At 47.9% G+C, this 23929-nt stretch overlaps 1 protein-coding gene across 2 annotated transcripts in view; it reads left to right on the top strand.

The window, feature by feature from the left end:
* The window catches only part of PTPRT (protein tyrosine phosphatase receptor type T), an 803133-nt gene that overhangs the window by 599598 nt on the left and 179606 nt on the right, over positions 1-23929 (top strand). For both annotated transcript variants that reach the window (XM_057529518.1, XM_057529519.1), the window contains exon 13: positions 14953-15009. In XM_057529518.1, coding sequence (XP_057385501.1) covers positions 14953-15009 — 57 coding nt within the window. The remainder of the gene's footprint in view (positions 1-14952; positions 15010-23929) is intronic.

The raw sequence follows: 23929 nt of genomic DNA, 5'->3' as shown, positions 1-23929 counted from the left end.
CTTACGGTACATATTAATAACACAGTGCCTAAAGCATAGGAAGAGCTCAAAACATATTTGTTTAGTCAATGGATGGCTGGATGGATGGACGAACTAGTACATTAATCAGTGGAGTGGTAAATATAAATTTACTCAAATAGTCTTCTGCTATAGATTTTCATTGTATTTGGGTCTGTGTTTGGGTATTTTTTTGCATGTCAATTAGACCTATCTTCTGGTTTTGCACTTTATTCAATTGGCGCATGGCTTTCAAAAACGAGGTGATTAGTGTTAGTGCCTTCAGTAATGAGAAAACAAACACTGCATCGTTATGTAGTTGGCATTTTCAACACTAATCCCCAAAACTAAGGCAGCATTGTTCAGGCTCATCACTTTTTGTTTCCCTAATTATAACTGAATTGCCTGGCTCTTTAAATTGGTACATGTTTCTGTTTATTATTCTTTAAAAACAAAATCAATGAATGGTTTGTTATCATTTAACCTATTACAAGGTTGAATGGTTAGAAATCAGGTTTATCTTTTTGTTACAGAATTGATACTTTAAACAGCTATCCTCCCTGTATAAACACACCAAAATTGGGCAATTGCATTCTGTTCCCTGCATTTATTGACAGCATATATAGTTTCATAGATTGCTTCCACAGTGATGATAAGTGTAAATATAAGTAAACATATAGTCATAAACTATAGACAAAGACAATGACTCAAGTATGTATACACATGAGGATATACACGCAGTCACACACATACAGAGGAAAATGCACACATGTCAGGGAGGGGAAGAGACAAGAGACGGGGCGGGGGGGAGAGAGAGGAATATTTTATGGTTATTTGGCAAAATATGCAGCGAGACCTATCACACATCACTTTTATAACTTTGAAGAAAATCACATCAATTTGTAGGCAGAAAAGGGAAGATGCAGGAGGAAGAAGACAGGAGCACTAAGGGCTCACTGTGATAAGAACTCACTCTGGCTTCACATACGTCATGAGAGGTCGACATGTCCCTAACGTGTTCTCTCTCGAGAACCCGGGCTACCAGACAGAAAGAGATAAAATACTCCTTGTGAGGCAAGGAGAATTGATGGCCTGCAAACAAAAGTGACACAAATTATGGGCCTTGGCAGACCTCTCCACTGAAGAAAACAGATAATCTAGAAAGAAGAACCTTATCAATTGACTAGCACTAAAGCTCTGGTCTCAAGCTGGACAGATGGGTGTCTGCAGCATCCCCCCAGGAGGGGGCAGGACACACACAGAGAAACCTTCGCCGTGACGGTGCTCCGTGGCTCCCACTAGCTTTTGACCCCTAGACAAGGGAGGGATTGATGCCATTGCTCTCCCCTGCCGGAGGTGTGGGAGTCTAAGGACACCCTCTGGGACATAAGCCCTCCTAAAGGGGAGTTTGTTGGATCGTATTTTCTGAACTGGGAATTGGGAACATGTGATCAGACAGGCAAAGGTATACATGGGGAATTTGAGAGAGAATATTTAAAAGTATATGTTGCTGGCAATGTCAGGACCCACTGTCCTGATAGATATAGAGCCCACCATGCCACACTTCTCCAAAGTTGCATTGCTGATCTGCAGAATTACAGTGACCTTTAAAGAACTGGAACAGAAGAACTCTCTACCTCTTCTTAGCATAAGGATTTCTCTTCTTGTCTGATGTTTAGATTACAGTCTTCCTTTAGTGCAGTGTGTTGTGTACACACGCCAGGTGTGGCGTGGGAAAGGATAGGAATGCATTCATGAGTATGAATGCCCAGCTGGCCATGCCCAGGCAGGGCTCCGAGGAGTCGGGAGTAAGTGGTGGATTCCAAGCTTCCACACCCTTGTTTTCCAGTGAGGGCTGTCACTCCAGCCAGGAGAAGCAGGCTCTAGCAGCACTTGGCAGTGGGGCAGAGGGCTGGATAATGCAGAATGCCCGTCTCCCACGGGTCAGGGAAAGCTGTGTTTGGCTATGTCTACTCTGTACCCTTGCAGCATCCAGGGTCAACTAAAGGAGAACCCTATCTGAATTCACGCACTGCCCGTGAGGACTTGGTATCAAGGATCTAAGTCCAGGAATCAACATTTGACCCATCCCTTTCCTGATGATGTGAATCAAATTTCCCTTTTTATGGGTTCGCTGAAAATACTGGTTTTTTTAATAGAGAAAATACGATGGTGGGAATCCTGCAGGCGATGGGGGTATGTGAAGTCCCAGCGGCAGATTCCATGGGCCGTCTGTCTCCCTCCAGGCTCCTCCACCTCTCTGTCATCCTGGCACCTTCTTCACGGGTTTGCCAGCGGCCAGCCAGCCTCTAGAGTAAGATCACATGGGCAGGCTTGAGGCCAGTGCTGTGGGGATGAAGCAACTTGCTGATGTCCTGTCCCTGACCCTGGTGACTCCAGACAGCATCTGTGGTCAGCTGTGTGGGTCCCGGGGAACTGGAGGGCTGCCACTCAGAATGGAACAGCCTGGAGCTGTTCAGGGTCATTCTGACCTGACCGAACGCCCAGGGCATCTTCTATTAAATACAGTCCTTGGCTCTAGCATGCAGCTCTAACCCTTGTCTGTCTGTAAGGTCGCTGTTAGTCACCCAAGCTCTAATTAAATGCTGCCCAGTTTTGAGGTTTGCAAAGCAAGGGACCTGGGTTAGTTTTCGGCGACTGCAGAGTCCCACAAACTAAGTGGCTTAAACAACAAAATTTATTGTCTTATGTTTCTGGAGGCTATAAGTCCAAGATCAGGATGTCAGCAGGGTTGGCTCCTTTGAGGGCTGTGAGGGAGAGTCTGTTACACGCCTTTCCTCCAGCTTCTGGTGGTTTTCTGGCCATCTTAGAACTATCACCCCGATCTCTGCCTTCTTCACATCTTCCTCTGTATGTATCTGTCCAAATTCTCCCTTTTTACAAGGACACTGATCGTATTGGATTGGGGGGCCCACCTTACTCCAGTATGACCTCATCCTAACTTAACTAATTACCTCTACAAGGACCCTATTACCAAATAAGGTCACAGTCTAAGGTTAGGACATTAACATAAGAATTTGGGGGGAACACAGTTCAATCCATAACCGGCCCCATGCAGTTAGGGGCAGTGCCCAGTGGTTCCCATTGAAACCTCTGACTCTACCATTCACAGCGTGATCCCAATAGCTTTTAGGGATGTGCGAGGAGCCAGAACGGGCCCTGCCAGAGGGGGCCCCGGAGGTGGGCTGAGGTCCACATGTGGCTCCTGTTCCTTCCGGAAGCTGAGCAAGGCTGCCTCATGCAGAGGAGCTGCATGTTCTGTGGAAGGAGCCCAGGGCAGGGGGTACACACAGTGGGCCACCCCTACACACCAGATGCTGGGTCCGTGGCAGCAGGACCCTTCCCAGACCCCACATGATGGTGGAGCATCAGGGTCTGGGCAGGGCCAGGCCTCTGGGACAGGCACCAGCACTGCTGTTTGAGAGGAGTCCTGATGAGGAACTGCTCGGGCCTGACCACTAATTTCCCAGTCACATTGTGCCGTGGCAGGAAGTTCCTGGCACATAGTTAACCCTCGAAAAATGCCTGCTGACGTAGGAAATGCATTTGGAGTCAGCATTTCACTGCAGCAAGGCTCAGAGACTGGGGGGGGGGGTCTCACTCCATCTTCTCAAACCTCAGCAGCACCGTATTTAAAGTGATCCCTATCTACCCATTCACATGACAATTTTTGAACGTACCTACTGCCAGTGGTTTGCTGATAAACCTGCTCTTTGTAAAAGAAAAGCCCTTATTTGTAATCTTCGTCCATTTCCAGGGTGTAAATATACCCACAAATCCAATATCAAGTTACCAATGTTTAACAACTGGCTTATGAGAAAGTACTGAATGTTTAGCGACATTTCTTCTGCAGCGAGCAGATGCAAGCCAGCTCCAGCACACCGAGACCTCGACCCACTAGTTTGTTATGAGGATCAAATGATATCATCAACATAAACATGGTTTTATTTACTGCAAATTGATTTGGAAATTTTAGAAAATCATGATCGATGACCATTATTTCTGTCATGTGGTCAGCTCACTCACTGAGCACCTGCGAGCCAGGTACCTTGTAAGGAACCAGGGGTTTTGTGATGCACCAGCAGGCGTGCTTCTGGTCCTCAAGAAGCTCGCAGTCTAGGGCAGAAACAGACAGTAAGTGAAGGATTGTAACAGACAGTGGTGGAGTTATGATTGTGGTCAGTGCCTCTAAAGAGAAGTGAGAGGTACTGAGTGAGGCCTGATGGCAGCAGAGCTAAAGCCCTAGGCACTAATGAGTGTGTGTTCCTGGGACACCCCCTGGGGCTCCCTCCCCTGGGATGGGTGCAGCGTGAGAGACTTTGTGCCCCCTCGTCCCATCACCACCCCTTCTCAACTAACACTGGGAATTGAGTCGTGGCACAGGGCAAGGGTGGCATTTGAGAAGCCAGTGGACTCAGGACCTCACCCTGTGAGAAGAGCCACACCCTTGGCCCAGACTCCACGGGAAGAGCCAGGTCCCCTGTGTTTAGAGAGCATCTGGCCGGTGGATTCACACACCACCAGGGGGCAGTATTTATTTGTAGAGCCAGGGCAGAACCTCCCGCTGAAGGTGCTGCTAAGGGACCGTGGGGTGGAAGTTTGGTATTAGCTGGTGGAAGGGTTAGTTCTGGGCTTAGGACAGGCCCCTCTCAGAAGGCTGGAAGGCAGTCTTTTTCATTGATACGGAGGGGCGGGGGCATGGTGCACCATCCCAGATTCACATCTTCTGTACCTTGTTCCTCAGCCAGGGGTTGGTTGGCTGTTAACGCTGACTGGAGATTCAGAGGAATCAGAACAGGAGTTCAGCTGTAGTGGGGAAGAGGAATTTGTCAGTGAGCAGATAAAGAAGAATGGTAGCATTTTAAGACAGATTCCCGAGAAGCAGAGCCTGAGGCAGGGATTTGGGTGCATGGGATGTACTGAGGGAGAGCTCTTGGAAGACATCTGTAAGTGCAAGAGGGAAAAGGCTGAGTAAGAATCTCTTGTCAGATAAAGTTAAATCTAGGCTAGATCCCGGGGGTAGAGTGTAAAGTTCTCCAAAGTTGTTTTGCTTTGAGGCAAGAAACCAGGACTCCTCCCCCATACCAATCAGCCCTTGGCATTTTCCCTTCACTTCCCCTTCTCCTTCCCCTCAGGAGATCTCTCAGGTAGCTCCAGAGGAAGTGGCACCTCTGAGACTTGCACAAGTCTCTGGAGAGAATCACAGGGATGAATCCTTAGCCCCCCACGCACGCAGGAGCTGGTGGATGTCACACCAATCTGTAAAGGGATCTGGGTGTGGCACCAACAGTTGTGACCACAGGGCTCTTATTATATGGAGGGTGTTACATCTTCAGGTTGAGGATAGCAAAAAGCTAATGGAATTGCCTCAAGTTCAAGATCTAAAAGAACATTTCAGAAGCCCTTTGCTTGGCAGACTCTAGCTCCGGGAGTCTGCTCAGAGCTATGTAGAGAAAACTACAGTCAGTGGGTAAATAGACATTAAGTTTTGGTTTGGAAACAGAGAATTCTGATTCAGACTTTGAAGGGAGGGCAGTCAGGGAGAAAAAAGGATCCATTTAAAAGTTAGGTTTTGTTCTTGTAGTTAAAACAGGAACTGTGAGAAAGGGCAAGTAAGAGGGAGGTGGACTTAGACCCATTCAATACTGTTCACTCTCCATTTGTAAGATGGGGGATGGGCTCATTGTAGGAACCAGATTGAAGAGATAAGCAGAACATGCCTGGGAAAACGGAGCTTGTGAAAACTTGGGGTGGGAGACCTAAACTTCCAAGGTGCTGAAATTTAAGTGAGAGACAGCTCTTTCCAGGCAAGCTGATCATCCGGTCTGCAGAGGATGCCCAGGGTTGCAGTGGCTGAAAGAGGTACCCAGTATCTCAATTCACGCCCTTCTGGCTGGGCCAGAGCAGGCCATGCGGGAAATGGAACTGAACACAGAGGCTCAGTTCTGGAACCAGATTGGTCCGTTCCCCTTCCAGAAGCTGTGTGCAGTTCCATCCAAGCCCTCCTGCCTACACATTCGCCTACCTAATTCTTCCCCGCCTCCTTCCATGCACTCATTCACTTTGCTACTTTCTCCTGCCCACAGGCCCTGCCTCCACCAGACTTGGCTGCATGATCTGGCCCCTTCCTACCCTCCAGCTTCATCCAGGCTTCTGTCCTCTTATTCACTCCACTCCAGCACACTGCTCTTCTTTCAAGCTCCTTCCAGCCTCAGGACTGTTGCCGAAATATCGGCTTCCCAGTGCACTGATGCCAAACAAATACGGAGACAGAGATTTTGGAGGAAGAGGGAGATGGCTTTATTGTTCTGCCAGGCAGAAGGGAAGACACAGCAGGCTAGCGCCTCAAGAACTGTGTTTGTCCCCCCCACCCCAAACAGAGAAGATTTTATATGTGGGGCTCGCAGTCCGGGGTATATGATAAGGATCAAAGTAGTGAAGGTCTTGCATTCTTCTTCCTGCATTATTTCAAAACAGTCACAGCTGGCATCAGGCAGCCAGGTAATTGAGTCCATTTGTCTCTGGGTTATCGGCCTGTGACCTTTTTTTGAAATGCAAATGCTGCAAGGGGTGATTTGCTACAAGGGAGTGCAGTATGTAATTCACATACTGTTAAAGAGTAATAGGTTAGCTTTGTGAGGTACAAATCTAGTTACAGACACTACAGATTAGTAACAGTTAAAAACTAGGAGTGAATAACTCTTTCAGGCCATGTTATGTTTCTTCTCTAGCCTGTTCACTGTTCCCTTTACTTTCCTTGTTCTCAGGAGAGGGAAAACTTTATTTCTATTTTTGCCGCATTAAGACCTTTGCTCATCCTGCCCCCTCTGCCTGAAATTATCTGGTTTAACAGATTTACATCTTTCAGATTGCAGCTTCAATCCCGCCTCCTCAGAAAGACCATCCTAACCTCCAGTCTAATGTGTATCCCCAAAGTTTTCCACTCTCATTATACCCTGTACTTTTTTTCATAGCATTCATCATGACTTATAAATATATATATATTTTTGGCTTACATGTTGAATGTCTGTCTCCCAGCTAGATTCTAAGTGAAGTAAGTGAAAGGATTGTGCCTATTTTGAGCCATGTTGTGTCCCCAGATCCTAGGAAACATTAGTGCTCAATAATATATGTTGAATGAACACATAGATAAATGAATGGACTGATCAATCAATTAATCAGTCAATTAATGTATGGATCAATGGCTAGATGGCTGGCTGGCTGGCTGGATGAGGTCTTCCATGACCTCATTTTTTCAAATACAAGCTACTTGTCAAAATGTTCTCTTGGGGACTTCCCTGGTGGTCCCGTGGTTAAGAATCCGCCTGCCAATGCAGGGGACATGGGTTCGAGCCCTGGTCCGGGAAGATCCCACATGCTGCGGAGCAACTAAGCCCGTGCACCACAACTACTGAAGCCTGCGCGCTCTAGGGCCCACGTGTGGCAACTACTGGGCCCACGTGTGGCAACTACTGAGCCCACGTGTTGAACTACTGAAGCCTGTGCACCTGTGCTCTGCAACAAGAGAAGCCACTGCAGTGAGAAGCCTGCGCACCGCAGCAAAGACCCAACGCGGCCAAAAAAAATAAATAAAATTTAAAAAATATTTTTTAAATGTCCTCTTGGAAGGTAGGAATAAAAGTGGTAGAGGCAGGGATTAGCTACATGATCTACAATCCCCACTAACAAAAAGACCAGCCAGGCTCCGCTTGATTGCCTGTTGTGACAGGGACCTCACTACTCCCCCAGGGAGGTCGTCCCACCATTGGACACTTCAGTTGAAGGAAACCTCAACATCAGGGGTCCAAATTGACTCCCTATTATTTCTGCCATTCAGTCTTTGGGGCCACATAAATCTGCCTTTCCTCCTTCCAGAAAATAAAATTTGCCTCCTCGGACTTGTTCCCCCCTCCCCAGGTGGGGTCAGTCAGGTCCTTGCTTGTCCACCGTCTTCCCATTGGAACCTCTCTGGCCGCCTGCAGGCAGCCTCACTCCCATCTTTGGCGCCAGCCGGCAAGGGGACACAGCTGGCTCTGCACACTCCCGCTGGGTGTGCCCAAGTGGCAGTTGGAAAAATCGGCTTTGATTTGATTTGCAAACTGAGCCCAGTCATTGAGACAGAATAAATCTGGAAACCCATAAAGCCATTTGCAGAGTTGCTTTGCAGAAGAAAGTCACAGTTTTAATCTCGTAAACACTCTCTATAAGGATCCCATTAAAACAACCCCCTTGGAGTAGGTGCTGAAAGCTGAACTCCAGAATAATGAAGCATGAGATAAGGGGCCAGTGTCACCCATAGTCCCATGCTGCCTGGTGGTATTGATGGACCAAAACCACTGTCTCGGGTAACAAGAGGGTGGGTAATAGTCTTTCGTAAATGTGGCTTCTTTTTATAATGGCTAAGCCTGAGGTAGGTTTCATCCAGCATTTTCTCTCCTCTCTTCCTAATGGATTCTCACCCCTGCAGGGACAATAAATAGCCATTCTCCAGTGACATGCCCTCATTTCACAGATGCTAAGACTGGGGCCCAGAAGGGGAGTGATGTGTCCCTATGTGTCCCTGGCTTTTTTGGTTACAAGAATAACCTGCCACAGGTTATGTGAGAAGCCAAGCAAGATGCAGGAATTGTCTGCTATCAGATAGGAAATACCCACTGCCTGCCCTCCCTGCTCCCATTGATCCAGTTCTATATGGAAGATTCTGTCTTGTATAAAGCTTCCTCGAGAGATTGCCTGGAATGATGGGAAATCAGAGACACCTGGTTTCAAATCCCACATCCAGAATTTAGCTGTGTAACCGTGAACAAGTCACAACCTCTAGGAGTCCATCCCATCACTTTTAGGCCGAAGATCATTAGTTCTTTCCCCTGTTAATTTGGGATAATGCACATAAAAGGTCAAGAACATCACAGGTGATACAGCTTGCACGTCCTTTCTTCCTTCTTCTGGGTCTTGTCTTATATGAGACCTGGAGACCCAGGTCTACTAAGCACACGTCCTCTCTCTGCTCTTCCCCAAGGAAGAAAGCCAAAGCCTGGACCGTAGTCGCTTCTCATACAGTTGTACAAACCAGGCATTTATCACATGGACTCAGGCTAGATTCAAAGTGCAGAAACTGAGAGGGGACAGGAATGACGCTGGCCTTGGCTCTTAGTATTTATCCTCTTCATCTACAGGCCATTGTGTCTAGATGAGCTCCTACACAGCAATAATATATTTGCATTGACTGAGTATAAGATTTTGCTCATGAACTTGCTAACCTTTCACTATGGCACTTTTCCCCTTCTCATCATCTGCCCAGCAATTTCAGGAGGGATCCAGAATCACAGGGTGCTCAAATCTAGCTATGGCAGCTGGAAGTAGGGGCTATAATGAAGGATCACTTGTGAGAGGCTAGGCTATAGTGAGCGAGTCTGTTGGAAAACTCTTGGTTATTGTTCAGTCCTTAGAAGTCCTACCAGACTTTCAGAGGAGAAAGCCCAGGCGTGTGTTTTGGGGTTAGGGCAGGGGAGTGCTACTCCTCTCTAGCCAAGCCCCACGAGATGAATTTTCCATGCTTGGGGTTCTCAGAATTACTTGAGTGTAACACAGTCTCTTTGTCCCTTGGTCCTCTTTGCTCTCAACCAGCATCTTCTAGACCCTAAGATGCCAATGCAGTACTGTGGATTTCCTTGAAGGTTATGTGACAAGATGGAATAAGAGGATTATATCATGAGTATACTGTAAAAGAACCTAAAGAAGACCTTTAAATATCGCAACCCTTTAACATTTTTCTTGCTACAATAGCTGGAACATCTCTCTAGTCTTCTCTGTCCTCGCCCTACTCTCTATTCTCTAGATTTTCTCCGGCCACCACCCCGTAACAAACACACGTGCACACCTTCTCCACACCCCACTGACAAAGCTGGTACAACAGAGTCCAGAAAACAAAAGCCAAGACCAATACTTGTCCTTCAAGCATATCCCTGGGGAGCCCTATTTCATCCCTCTAAACTAGAAATGAGAATTATCTACTTAAGACCTGAGACGCCCAAGTTGACTTTAGCTCAGATCTGATATCCCAAAGTCATTGCATCTTATGAAGGGAATAGTAGGCCTTTTAAAATCAGGGGTCAAGGAAAGGGAGAAAACGTGGGTAGGCTGGAGCCAAGGGATAGAAATAAAAAGCATAAAGCTCCATTGGAGCTTTCTCTGATGGGATTTCAATGTAGTGTTGGGAGTGTTAGCAAAAATTAACCACCTATTGTGTGCAAGTCATAGGGCTGTGTGTTCACATGAGTCTACAGTGCAATGATAGAAGTAAAGCCTGGCATGTATTATGCACTAAATAAATAGTGGTCATCATTGTTACCCTTACTTAAGAAATGAAGCAGTGTAAGCTCAGATGGGTTAAATAAAGAGCTTAAGGTCCCTCGGAATTGTCGCTCAGATCTAACGCCAAAGCTCATGGCATTGCTGTGGCACCATTTTGAATCTTGTCAGTACCAGAGACTGGGTGAGATTCTATGAGCCACTGCCAGGGTCCTCTGTCTCCTATTTGTTAACCCCTTCCCATCCCTCTTTTCCAGTAACAGCTGATAATAGAACCTTTAGGGTGTGATGATGGGTCTTTGGCCTGTCTTCAGCAGTATTCAAGCTAAGTCCTGGGATCTGGAGCAGAAGGTGAGGTACCTCAAGGAGCCCTCAGCTTTACTTCCACAATGTACTGAAGCTAATAAATCAAGAAATTAATTTGTCTTCAAGGTTATCTGATCCAGGGCCATCTTTAGCCTATCAGCATCTCTTTGCATTCAACCTTCATTGCTTTAGAAGGGAAAAAAAACCAGAAAGCAAGTCTGAGGCACTCAGTATTCAGACCTCCTTCTTCTTTGCGTGGTCCCAATGTTTTTGTTAATGCCTGACATCTATACATATGAACAAGCTCTGGAAGCTGTGAAGAGAGAAGGATCATGAGTCCACCAGTAAAAAAGCCACACTGTAGGCAGACCAGATGACAGAGGAGAAAGCAAGGGACTTCCATCTTTTGTTCTGCTGGATTAGTCAGGATAAGCTAGGCTTTGCTGCAACAACAAATTAATACCTAAATCTCAGTAGTTCGATGCCACAAAGGTTTCTTTGTTGTTATGCCATCTAGAATATAAGTGGCCTCAAAGGACCCCATAGCAGGGGAGAATTAAGTATGGAAGTAGTAACCTGGATCTTAAATACTTCACTTGGAAATAACTCATGTGACTTCCACTTCCATGACCTTGATGAGACTAGAATTCTTCCACATGCCTTAAGGAGAGATGGGCCAGGCACCAGTAAACACCAGTTATCTCTAGCACTAAATATATGAGTCCTTTTCCTATTTCTGCTTCCTTTGTGTCCTGCTGGGACCCATGATCCATCACTTAACTTCTCCTACTCCACCCACTGGGAAGACTTCTCCCCCTCCCAGCACCTGTCCAGATACACCTCTGTTCCTACCCCTCGTAGCTGAGCATTCCTGCTAAACAGAGTTGTAGCCATAAATTGTAGGGTGGGGAGGCTGCTCTGGGCCTCCCAACCAAACTAAGGCTTTAACTCTTTTTCATTTAATCCTCGAAAGAACTTCATGAGATACTTACTGTTATCCCCATTTTATAGGTAGAGAAATTGAAACTCCAAAATGTGTGTAATTTTCCAAGTGACACAGCTAGTAAATGAAAAATACTAAACTAGAATTTCATTTAGTTTTGAGTGCAACTTAATATTGATAGGTGGTCCCTCGTCTCCTAGAGGTGAAGAAGTTTGTCTTTGGATTTAGACAGTCTTTGACTCCAGGCTAGAAAAGGTACTTAACTGCTCTGTGTCTCAGTTTCCCCACCTATGAAACAATGACAATAACACCACTTACTTCACGGGGCTAATTAAGAATTTAATGAGCTAATGCACATCAAGCGCTTAGTGCAATGCCTGGCTAATAATAAGCACTCAACAAATAGTAAGTAGTGGGAGAGCCAACCAAGAGTAATTATATCAATACACTATGATAAGGGCTATGATGAAGGTAAATTCAGGATGGTGTGGAAGGACAGAGAAGAGAAACATAAGTCAATTTAGGGTGTACCTTCTCAGGTATGTGGTCACTGAGACAAAGTTTTGAAAGAAGAGTGACAATTATCATATGGAACAAGGCCGGAGAGTAAGACAGGGAGGTCTGGGCTTCCCTGGTGGCGCAGTGGTTAAGAATCCGCCTGCCAATGCAGGCGACGTGAGTTCGAGCCCTGGGCCGGGAAGATCCCACATGCCACGGAGCAACTGAGCCTGTGCGTCACAAGTACTGAGCCCGTGAGCCTAGAGCCCGTGCTCTGCAACAAGAGAAGCCACCGCAATGAGAAGCCCGCATGCAGCAACGAAGACCCGACGCAACCAAAAATAAAAAATAAATAAATCAAATAAATTAAAAAAAAAAAAAAAAAAGACAGGGAGGTCTTCTGAGCTGAGGAATTTGCACATGCAGATCACTGGAGGCAAGAGAGGTGGCCACTGAACTTGAATGGGACAGGGTTCCTTTGAACCATGGCTAGAATGCCAATGTGACCACAGGAGGCTGGGGGGGGGGGGTCAGAGGTGAGGCTGGAGTGGTAAGCAAGGCCAGGACACTGAAGACTCTGCATTAGCCCCATGGCACATAGAGGAGCAGTGATTGTCCTGAGACAGTGCGAGCCCTTGGAGGTGCTTAGCAGGCTGCCTTTGTCATGAAGGCTACCCTAATTACAGCTCAGAAACTGGACCAGAGAACGGAGACTGAGGCAAGGATAAGGCTGGAGCAGGGGAGAACAGGTAGGAGGCTGCTGAAAGAGGCCAGATGGGAATTTGAGTCACCTCTTCTCTCAGCCTTCTATTTCTTTTTCTGGCATGCCAGGCCAACAGTCTTTGTCTTGCCTACCTCAAAAGGTGTTGGGGGCAAATTTAATAAAAACGTGCGCTTAGAACAGGGGTTGGCAAACTTTTCTGTGAAGTACCAGATAGTGACTTTCGGTTTTTCAGGCCATATGGTCTCTGCCACTACTTCTCAACTTTGTCATGGTAGCACAAAAGCAGCCGTACATAATGCATGTAAAACGAGTATGGCTGTGTTCCAATAAAACTTTATTTATGGACACCGAAATCTGAAATTTATATAATTTTCATGTGTCACAAAATATTACTCTTCTTTTTATTTTTTTTTCTCAGCCATTAAAAAGTGTAAAAACCATTCTTCACCGGTGGGCACACAGAAAACAGTGGGTGGCCGGATTTGGCCTACCAGCTATGGTAGTTTTCTGTAAAACTAGAACGTGGTTTGAAAATGGTGAAGTTGGACTTAGAATGTGCTTTGAAAATGGTGACGTTCCCCATACCTTTGAGGGAGGAGTATTATGATTACCGTTGACTGGTGGTTACAGTTTGACGTATTTCACAGCTGTTGGTAAAGCTTGCCATTTGTGTGAATTTTTGAAATTATGTATTTCCTGTTTATCAGTTGGTCTGGGATGTCCTACCCCTCTCTCCATTTTGTATAAGGACTTTATACAGTTTTGTTGATGAATCACTAGAGAAACATGCAGCCTTTGACGGGGCCTAGGACACCTTTCCTGCTTTTTGATTCACTTTCTTTCGAGAGGCAAGTAGTGGGTTCAAAAGGACAGAACATTGAAGTCGTACAAACCAGGATCTGAATACTGCCTCTACCAGTTCATAGTTCTGTGACCTTGAGCAAGTTACATCAATTTTCTGATTCATCCTTCCTTCCTGCCTTCATTCATTTATTCAACAGATATACCCTGAGTGCCTATTGTGCCAGCTCCAGCACAATGCCACAGCAGGACACGAGTAAATGACGAGTAAATGACAGTGACTGATTTCAAGGAGACTCAGAATTGCGGGGGTGGCAGCCACTTAAAATACAGTGAGGTTATTGCTTGGAGAAGGGAAGACCAGGGTGTTGGGGGAAGACAGAGGAAGGGCATCTGGCCCGTATATGGTGAGTCTCCCAGAGAGAAGGATCTCAGAACCGACACCTGGAGGATGAACAGTCGTCATCCAGGTGAAGAGGCAGGAAGGGGGTATTTCCACACCAAGTGACCAGCCTAGGTAATGCCTACCGACAAGGAGGTGGGCCGGGGGGCGCTGTTGATGGTGGAAAGGAGTTTATTGTGCTCGGGGCAGAGCACAGGGTGCGGTGGTGGGAGTGGAGAGAGGCTGGAGGGGCAGGCAGGGAACTCATCCCTGACGGTCTGTGAACTGGGTTAAGGAGGTTGAAGCTGACCTGGAGCACAGCAGGGTCACTGATGCGTCTCGACGGAAGGATGGAGAATGGACTGAAGGGAACAGGACGGGAGGCGGGAGGACCAGCAGGGGCTGCTTCAGTAACCCAAGCGAAACAGGAGGATGGCTTGAACGGAGTGGAGATGAAATTGGAGAGAAGGGGGCAGCTTCAGAACCTTTTCTGGAGTAGAATTAAGAAGGCATGCCAAGTGATCGGAAGTGGGAGGTCAGTAGAAAGGAGAGGTAAAGGACGACTCCCAGGCTCGTAGGCGGCGTGGCTACGCGGATGGTGGCGCCGTTTACTAAGAAAGGGAAGACGGGGAGAAGGTGTCTGGGTGGAAAGGCGATGGGCTCGTTTACCATAATACTGACCTTTCTGGGTTGTTCGGAGTCTTAGAAACATTGTACGTGAGGTAGCTGGCGGAGTCCCCGGCATGTCCTGGGTGCTTGATAAATGGTGACTCTTATTCTTATTTCATTAAAAAAAAATCCATTTCAGGCCCTGTTTTGTTAGATCATGATGTTCTTTTGCTGTTTAGTGTGAGCTCTTCAGAGCCACGAGAATTGCAGATTTGTTCACCGTACTGCACGTGTTCATGTGTGTTTCTTTCTCTCCTTCTCTTCTGCATGCTGCCTGGGGACTGGCTTCCTTGTGGTCAGCACCAATGGGCAGCGCCCAGGTGACCCCGGGGACTCCACTCTGCCTCCTCACCACAGGTGATCACCAGAGCCCTGGGCTGGGGGGGAGGGGAGGGGAGTGAGAGCAGCCTGTGCTCAGTGGTCCCTGCAGGCCAGGTGCACCAGAGAGGAACTGGCAGTCCCTCCACCCCACCCACACATCCACCCACCCACCCACCCAGCCATCCCTCTACCCCCGCCATCCTTCCATCCCTCCCTCCCTCTATCCATCCATCCATCTATTCATCCATTCACCCATTCTACTAATGCATACAAAGTACCTACTATGTGCCAGGCACTGCTCTAAGCGTTGAGGTATATAGTGATGAGCAAAGGAAAACATATTCCTATACCTTTTGGGGGAGGGGAAAGAGCCATTAGTCCAAAAAAACCAAAAAACTACACAAATAAATGGACAACTGCATCTCTGAGTCATGCTACAAAGGAGAGACGTGTGGTGTCCAAAATAAACCGGCAAACATACCTGGAGCTCAGGGAATGATTCCCAGGGGAAGTGACAGCTGAGCTGTGGTCTGAGGTCGGGGGAAAATTGACCTACCTTCTCTGTGCTTAGATCTGGCTATGACCCCCCCCCCACCATCTGCCATTTGTCTTGGACAGGTCACTTCAGTATGATGATCCCCACTTCTCCTCTCTGTTAAGTAAGAGTAATAATGCTTCCCTCTTAGGGAGCACCGTTTTCTTATAGACTTTGCACATGCAGAGTCTTCCGCAGCTGTATCCTGAGATGAAACAAGATAATGAATATGAAAAAGGATGCTATGGGAGCACCCAGTCTAAATAAATAGTGTAGGTATTTATTTGAAGCAAATACCAGCCCCTTCCCTGTAGCACATTGTGTTTCAATCTCATTTCATATAAACTTCCGCTGTTCTTTAAAGATTGGGATGCAGAACCCATCAGAGGCTGACGCCCATCATGGAGCCCCAGAGACAGCAGAGACCCTGCTGACGTAGAGATCTCTACTGGGGGGATCCCTCCTGGTCAGTGGAGGTTTCTTAGAGATTTCAAATCTTTAACTGGCACCCCTCTCAAAGTTCTTGCTCAGACAGCGGTCTCCTCTCTGCTAGTCCCTGACTGGTCAGTTTGTCATGGTGGGAGAGGGGATACATCATGCAAGGATGACATGAGTCCAGCCATCCAGGACCTCATGGTCCACTTCTGTGCACCCCCTTTCCCAAACTCGGAAACTTCACTGCTCATGATTGTCTTAGGCTGGGTTTCCCAGACACAGAGCCTGAGAGGGGGATTCTTGTGCAAATTATTCACTGATGAGTATTCTCAGAAGAAAGAAAGTGAGGGAGATGGGATAGGGCCGGGGAAGAAGCCAAGGGAGGATGTGGAGACTGTGTCAGCTGAGCCCACGGGAGCTCTGGAGTGTGGACTCTGTCACAGGGGTGTCCCCACTTTGAGGCAAGGGGGCCAGCATTTGTGCCGCTGTGTCAGTTCAGCCATTGCCCGTGTCCTGGCGAGGCGACTTCACTTTGCCTTATGGCAGTTCTGCAGGGAAGGAGGTGTCTGTGAGCTCTTAGCAGCCAGCAACCCCCCGCAGCTGGAGATTAGTGCACCAGCCCAGGAAAGGAGATCTGAGCAGAGCCTTCACAGCATTCACGACAGCCAAGTTCTGTCCCCTCCTTTGTGCCTGCCGTCAAGCCCCCTAGCCCAGCATGTCACCATCAACGCCCTAGGAATGCCATCTCAGCCACTCCCTAGTTATATGACCTCAAGTAAGTTGCACAGCCTTTGTTTCACCTGCAAAATGAATCGTCACACCTCCTGCAGAGTCATACTCAAGATTACATTAGGTGACCCTAGAGAGGTACCTGCCCTCTCGGCCTTCATCAAATGTCAGGCTCCTACCCCATCCCATCAAAGGCCCCCAGCCTCGCTCTCACCCCAAAGGAGGTGGCAGTTGCGGACGGATGCACGGTGACAGTGAGAAGAGAGTGGGTCCTACCACATGCCCTCCACCCAGTGTACCAAGAAAACAGCGCTTCTCCGGAGGGTTCAAGCAGCTCCCTTCCTGCTGGGCCATTGTTCTCCGGGCTCTCTTCAAGTCCGCAGTCCTGTAATGTTTTCTTTAAACAGAGTCAATCCCATATCAGGCACATTTGTTTTACCTCTTGCCTTCTGAGGCATCTGAATGCTCCCTCTCTGACAGGTTTATTTCATGGTGTTGCATTTACTTCCACGCCTTTCTCAGCCTCATTTGATGGGTGAGGTGCCCGCGAGTATTTTGAGCAGGCTGTCCCTTTCCAAGGGCGTTTTTGTTAATGCTTATCCCCTGGTAGCAGTAACGGCTGATGTGAATAATAACCACCCGGGTCTGAGTAACGGAGACGTTAGACTGTGAATACAAGCAGCCTCTTCGCATCAGCACCAACTCAGAGGACTGTGGAAGCCGGTTGTGGAGCAAGGGGGCAGGCTGGCTTTCGGAGTGAGCGGAGGCTGAGTGCAAGTATCAGCTCGGCCGCTTATTTGCAAGTCTTTGCTCTAGTGTGGGCTTCATTCTCTTCATCAGGAGAAGCAAGGTTACCAACACCCCTGGCCATCGTTAACGGTGAGAGCTGTGTGTGATAACTCCGACTAGTTCTTCAGGTCTTTCTGACTTAGTGGCTTTTCCTTCAAGGAGTTCACGCTCTAGGGTAGGGTTTCGCAGCCTCAGCACTAGTGACATTTGGGGACAGATAAGTCCTAGTTGTGGGAGGCTGTCCTGTGCATTGCAGGATGTTTAGCAAATCCCTAAACCCACTAGATGCCAGGAGCACTTGATTCCCCAACTAGGACAGCAAGTGCATCTCCTGACACAGTCAGATATCCCCTGGGGGGCAAAAGCACCCCCTGTTGAAAACCTCCAGAGTTGCACTGTGTTCAGTAGATACAGAATCTCAGCCATGTATGTATTTTGAAATTTTTTTAGAGTCACATTACAGTAAAAAGTAACAGGTGAAATTCATTTTAATAAATTTTATTTAACCCAATGTCTACAAAGTATTATCATTTTAACATGTAATCAATATTTTAAAATTACTAATGAAAGATATGTTGCATTATTTTTTTTTAGCACTAAGTCTTTGAAATCTGGTGTGAATTTTATACTTACAGCACTTTGCAATTAAGATGCTACAGAGCATAACAGTTAATAATGAAGTAGAATCCTAAAAAGATAAACATAGTGTTTAACAAAATATACTTGACAGTGTTCCCGTGTTAAAATTTAAATTAGTGGAGATAAATTTTAAAATTCAGTTCCTCCTTCACACTAGACACATTTCAAGTGCTCAGTAACCACATGTGGCTTAGTGGCTATCACCTTGGACAGCGCAGATGTAGAGGTAATTCGGAATTTAGGATTAGCAGATACAAACTACTGTATATAAAACAGATAAACAACAAGGTCCTACTATATAGCGTAGGGAACTATATTCAATATCTTATAAAATGACCTATAATGGAAAAGAATCTGAAAAAGGAATATATATATTGATATAAAACTGAATCACTTTGCTCTACACCAGAACCTAACACAACATTGTAAATCAACTATACTTCAATTTTTAAAAATTAAAAAAACCCAACAAAATGGCTTGACCATCTGTGAGCCTAGTTGGTAGACAGAAGCGTAGATGCAGAGTGCAGAGGGTCAGTAAATGTTCGGTTCTTTTTATTCCATTTAGACACACCCCCAGGCGACATTCAACAATATCTGGAAATGTATTTGGTTGTCACAGCTGGGTATGAGGTGTTACTGGCATGTAGTGGGTAGAGGCCAGGGATGCTTCCATCGAAAAAAACAAGGTAAAACCTCTTATGGTCAGGGTTGGGTGTTTTTCTGTAGTGGGATGACTTGAAGCTGCAGTGAACAGATGACTAGTTATTTAACATTTCAGCTGAAGGACCAGGTGGACCCCAGACCCACCATCACTGAAAAGAGTGCTTTTCTAGCCCCTGCAGTAGCTTGGCCAGGCCTCCAGGGGGCGCTCTGGGAGACTGAGCCCAGTAGGAGACGGGCAGCACCCAATCTGGAGGCTAGAATGCATGCACCGAAAGTCAGCCAGGCAGCCCTGCTCCGGTCTGAACCCGCAGGCTGGCCCATAGTCACTGCCTTGCCCATGCTGAGTGCCCATTGTCCATTCTCCCTGGGGAGGAGGGCTTTGGGACAAGCCCTCACGTGGAGCCCAAACTCTGTTCCTTAAAACTGGGGAACTTTGGCAAATCACTCAGCCTTTCTGAGCCTTGGTTTCCTTATCTATGATGTAGTAAGGATGAGTCCCTGCCCTGCCAGGCTCAGTCATGACCAGGGTCAGCAGACAAAGTGGATGCATTTCCAGCAGGGCTCCTGGCTTGAGAGGGTGCCAGGTACAACTCCACTCTATCATTCCCTCCTTTGCACTTCAGGTTAAAACTCTCTATTGTTATTTTCCTGGCAATTCTTTAAATCAGGGCCTTGCCACAGTGACAGGATTCAGGTCATAATACGCTCTCTGGGGCTGCCTTGCAGCTAACTGCCTCTAAAGCAACTTTGCCAGAGATGTCTTGTAAATCTTGGATCCAGGTAGAAAGAGTTTGAGCCTTTGGGGCAAGGCTGTGTGGCTGAGAGCAGATGGGGAAGCAGCAGGGCAGCCTTAGGGAAGGCCCAGCAGGATGCCTGGTGCCCCTGGCAGGCTTGGACGTCCTGGGGAGTGAGCGACCCTCCCAGGGAGGTTCTGCCCTCTGGCAGGGGTTGATGGATGGTGTGAGAAGAGGAGCTAGAGGCAGGAGGACCAGATGAAGCTCTCTGGAAAAGACTTAAACCTGTACACCCACCATGATGGGGCTGTGCTTGGCGGAGAGAGGTGGAAGACAGGCAGTGGGAGCACAGCCTGCCAGGCTGGCTGGAGAGAGGTGGCAGCTCTGGGGGACCGTGGCACCCGGGGTGTTCAACATGATGATGAAAAGAACAATAACATAGTAAATATGTGTTACATCCTTCTTACGTCCCGTGGAATGTGCTGAGGGTTTCATATTATTAATGTACTGAAACTTCTCAACAACTCTACCATGTAGGGTACCATGAGCATTCTCATTTTATAGATAAGGAAACTGTATTTTATAGATAAGAAATCTGAGGCTCTGGTGACTGAAAATCACACAACTCGGAAATGATGAAACGGGATTTGAACCTAGGTCTCTGGAAAGTCTGTAATCTTACCCGCTATGCTCTATACCCATGGCCAATATTAGTGAGCACCCATTACACGCCTGGGACCGAGAACTACCATGATCCAGGACTGTGCCTCAGAAACTATATCACATACTAGCTGTGGGACTTTGAGCCTCAGATAGATTACACAGTTTGCCCCATTTCCTTGTCTGCAAAATGGGGACACTAATAATTGCTAGTTGTTGAGAGGAATACGTGAGAAATAAACTTCAAGCGCTTAGACTTGTGCTGTCATTATTATCCTAAACCCATTTTACAGGTGAGGAAACTGAGGTCCAGAGAGGAGGGAAGCAGAGAATCTGGCTAATGGTGACATTCAGGCAGTTGGCTGGGCCAGAACTATGGCCCAGCCTAAGAAACACAGGGGATGGGGGTGAGAGGTAAGAACCCACCAGAGCCCCAGGCCTGAGGCACCTAAAGTGCCAAGCAGGATTTACAAACCAGGGCTCATTAGGGAATTGGGACATACAAGGTGGGAGGCTGGACACAGCAGCGCAGCAACCCCAGCTGCAGAGATGGCTCAAAGCAAGAGCAGGATGGAGAGTGAGGCAGCACAATGCTGAAGTCCCTTAGACCTGGGCATCCTCCGGTTCCCCTTGATGGAGGCTTCAGTTGGTCCCAGAGCGCAGTCCGGGGCTGCACCTGCAGAATAGGGGCGGAATACCTGAAGAACAGCTGGAGGTCAGGGAGGAAGGTGATGATCAGGAGCCAGGTGGTCACTGCAGAGCCTCCTCAGTTTTTCCGTTTGGCTGCTCAAGTGGCTGCAGGCAGACTTTATGGAGCAGGGAAGGAGTCTAGTACTCAGTCAAGTGCACCAGAGTGTCACCTTTGTCAATAGTCTTACAGCAGATGTTCACAGCCTGACAGACACCAGGGTCTTGGAACATCATTCTGACTGCCAGCTTCTGCTACCACTCTCCCAATGGACTCAAAAGACAATGCAGAAGAGGAAGGCATCTTGCTGGGGTGCCCTATCCCCTGTGGAGTGTTCTCCTGTAGCATGTGAATGTCTATGCTTCCTATAAAGCAAGCATCCAAGCAAGGAGCATATAGGAGACTGAGGCTCTCACTACACCTTTTTCTCTCTTGGGATATTCTCCTTAGACCAAGGAGAAATCAGTCTCCAGTCTGCTATCCAAACTGCCATTAAATTCAGATTCAGAAACCCAGCGTCATCCTTGACCTCTCTCTCCCCATCTTTAATATTCAGTTACTCATCAGATCTGTCCGATATTGCCTCCGAAATCTCTCTTGCATCTCTCCCTTCTCGCTCACTGCTGCGACTCATGTTTGAGATTCATAAAGTCTTCATCAGGTTAGTGTAACAGCTTCCAAAGTGGTCTCCCTGTCATCACGCTGGTCCTTTCCGACGTACGCTCCACAGAAGCCAAGTGATCAGCCCGAGATAAGAGTCTGATCCTGACTAAGATGCTGCCAAGGCTCCCTTCGTGCTCGGGGACAATTAGCCTGAATCAAAAGCCCTTCGCTCTCTAGTCGCCGACCCTTCCCCATCTCCCCACCTCTATTTCCTCCTTGGTGCCCAGTGCCACACTCACACTGGTTATGTACATAGGACCTGCCTTATCACACTCTGCTCCCTTTGCTGGATGATCTCCCTGCATGGTCTGCCTTACTCACCCCCTGGAATCAAATTCAGACAGCGTGATCTCTGCAAAGCCTTCCCAGATCCCCACTGTCTCAGGCTGCACCTAAAGAAGATGGTCAACTGGCCAGGCCAGTGGGCACTGAGGACACCCCCTCAGCCCTGCATGGGGCTCCTCTCCAACAGGGCACGCATTCTCATTACAGGCGCTTGTCTTGGCACTGTCTGGTTTCTGTCCCCTCTTTCCCTCTGCCCGGCACATATACGGTGGTCATCTACCTGGCCCCACGCACGAGTGGACTAATAAAGGAGCAGGTAGTTAACATTGGTAGAGCGCGTGCCAGGCATGACACACCGCCCCGCCCCACCTTCGGCCTCCACCCTGTGATGCTTCAAGCCCCCCATCTACCGTTTTGTTAGGTTTATTGTGAGTCGCTGAGCACTGGTTTTCAGTCCCGTATTTGAACTCCATGCAGCCCCATCTGCCCAGCTTCCTAGAGACTGATTCTCCGGAGTCTTTGAATAGGATTCCCCCAAATCCACTGGTCCAGCCCTGCTGAGCCCAGTACCCAGCCTGGACCCGCACGGTGCTGACCCAGGAGAGGTCAGGCTGGGGACGGGAATCGTGGGCATCACAGAGAGACCTGTCCCCAGACTCTATGTCCGTGTGAGCGAGAACCGACCCTGCAAACATTCCGGACCTCAGCTTTTTCCCTCTATCATCTGCTATAATAGCAGAGCTGCTTTTCTCTCCATCCTTTGGGGAGGCGGGTAGATCAGCTTTTAGTACAGAACACGGTGATTCAGTGTTTCTGCTTTCAAAAGCCAAGGGGCAAAGGCTGGAAGAAAGAAAACATGTTCACGGTGGATTTGGCCGGAATCTCAACAATCGATGCAGCTCCCACTGCTGGGTTTATTACCCTCACTCAGCTGCGTTGCACTAATCTGAACTCTGTGCTGCGTGTTCTCTCTCATCCTGCTCTCATGCTTTCACTAATCCCTGCTATAGATCTCTCTCTCTCCCTCCCACAAGCCTTCTCTCCTTTCCAGGCACCCTGATACTTGCTGTAAGCTGCATATTCCAGAGGTATGATCTGGGCAGAGCTGCCCCGGCTGGGCAAATCTTCTCTTACCCTCCCCATTCCTGCCCCTTTGTGGCAGGTACCATGGTCACCCCTTAGGGGATCAATTTGGCCGAAATCAGTTGGAATGAATTGGATTATGTTTCTGAGTAAGAGCCTTAGGGACACCTTGGCCCCTGGTACATCTTGCTGTGCTGTTCAGACAAATAAAGCCAGGACCTACTGTCCTTCCAGAAGCCTCCTGTTCCGCTCAGCCCATGACCAAGCAGGAGTCTCCCATCCCTCTTCCTGTGTGCTCTCCGTTTGACCCCATTCGTGTTTGAATTTACTTAGTGCAATGCTAAGACCTCCCTCCCATTTGCAGCCCCTTCCCAGGCTGCTTGAATCATGACTCAGCGTAATCTGGGGTTATGGGTTGAATTGTGTCCCCTCACAAAAGATGTGTTGAAGGAGAACTAACCCCCAGTTCCTGTGAAGGTGATCTTATTTAGAAAGAAGGTCTTTGCAGATATAATTAGTTCAGATGAAGTCATGAAGGTGGACCCAAATCCGGTATGGCTGGTGTCCTTACAAGAAAAGGAAAACATCAGGTGAAGACAGACACACACAAGGAGAACCTGTGTGACGACAGAGGCGGAGATTGGAGTGATGCATCTACAGGCCCAAGGGTTGCCAGCAGATGCCAGCAGCTAGGAGCGGCGAGGAAAGATTATACCCAGCCTCAGAGGGGGCATGGCCCTGCTGACACATTGATGTCAAACTTCCAGCCTCTAAATTTCTGTTGTTGAAGCCACCCAGGTTGTGGTAATTTATTACAACCCTAGGAAACTAATACACTTGGAAATGCGCTTGGAAATCCTGAGCAGCAGGCAGCAGGCGGGGGTCCACCTTCCAGAGCCGTGCCTTTACAGCAAACAGACCTCAAGGCGGCCAAGACCAAGAGCCAACATCCCAGAGAATCCCTCTGGCCCCCCCTGCCCCCGCTGTGGGGTCTCCGAGTTGGCTGGACTCTGCAGTTGTCTCTCAGCGGGGCTCCCCTGTGTGGCCCTG

Source organism: Balaenoptera acutorostrata, chromosome 15 (assembly GCF_949987535.1).
Source record: "Balaenoptera acutorostrata chromosome 15, mBalAcu1.1, whole genome shotgun sequence".
NCBI lineage: Eukaryota > Metazoa > Chordata > Mammalia > Artiodactyla > Balaenopteridae > Balaenoptera > Balaenoptera acutorostrata.
The sequence above is the reverse complement of the archived record's forward strand: the minus strand, read 5'-3'. Positions and strand labels throughout refer to the sequence as shown.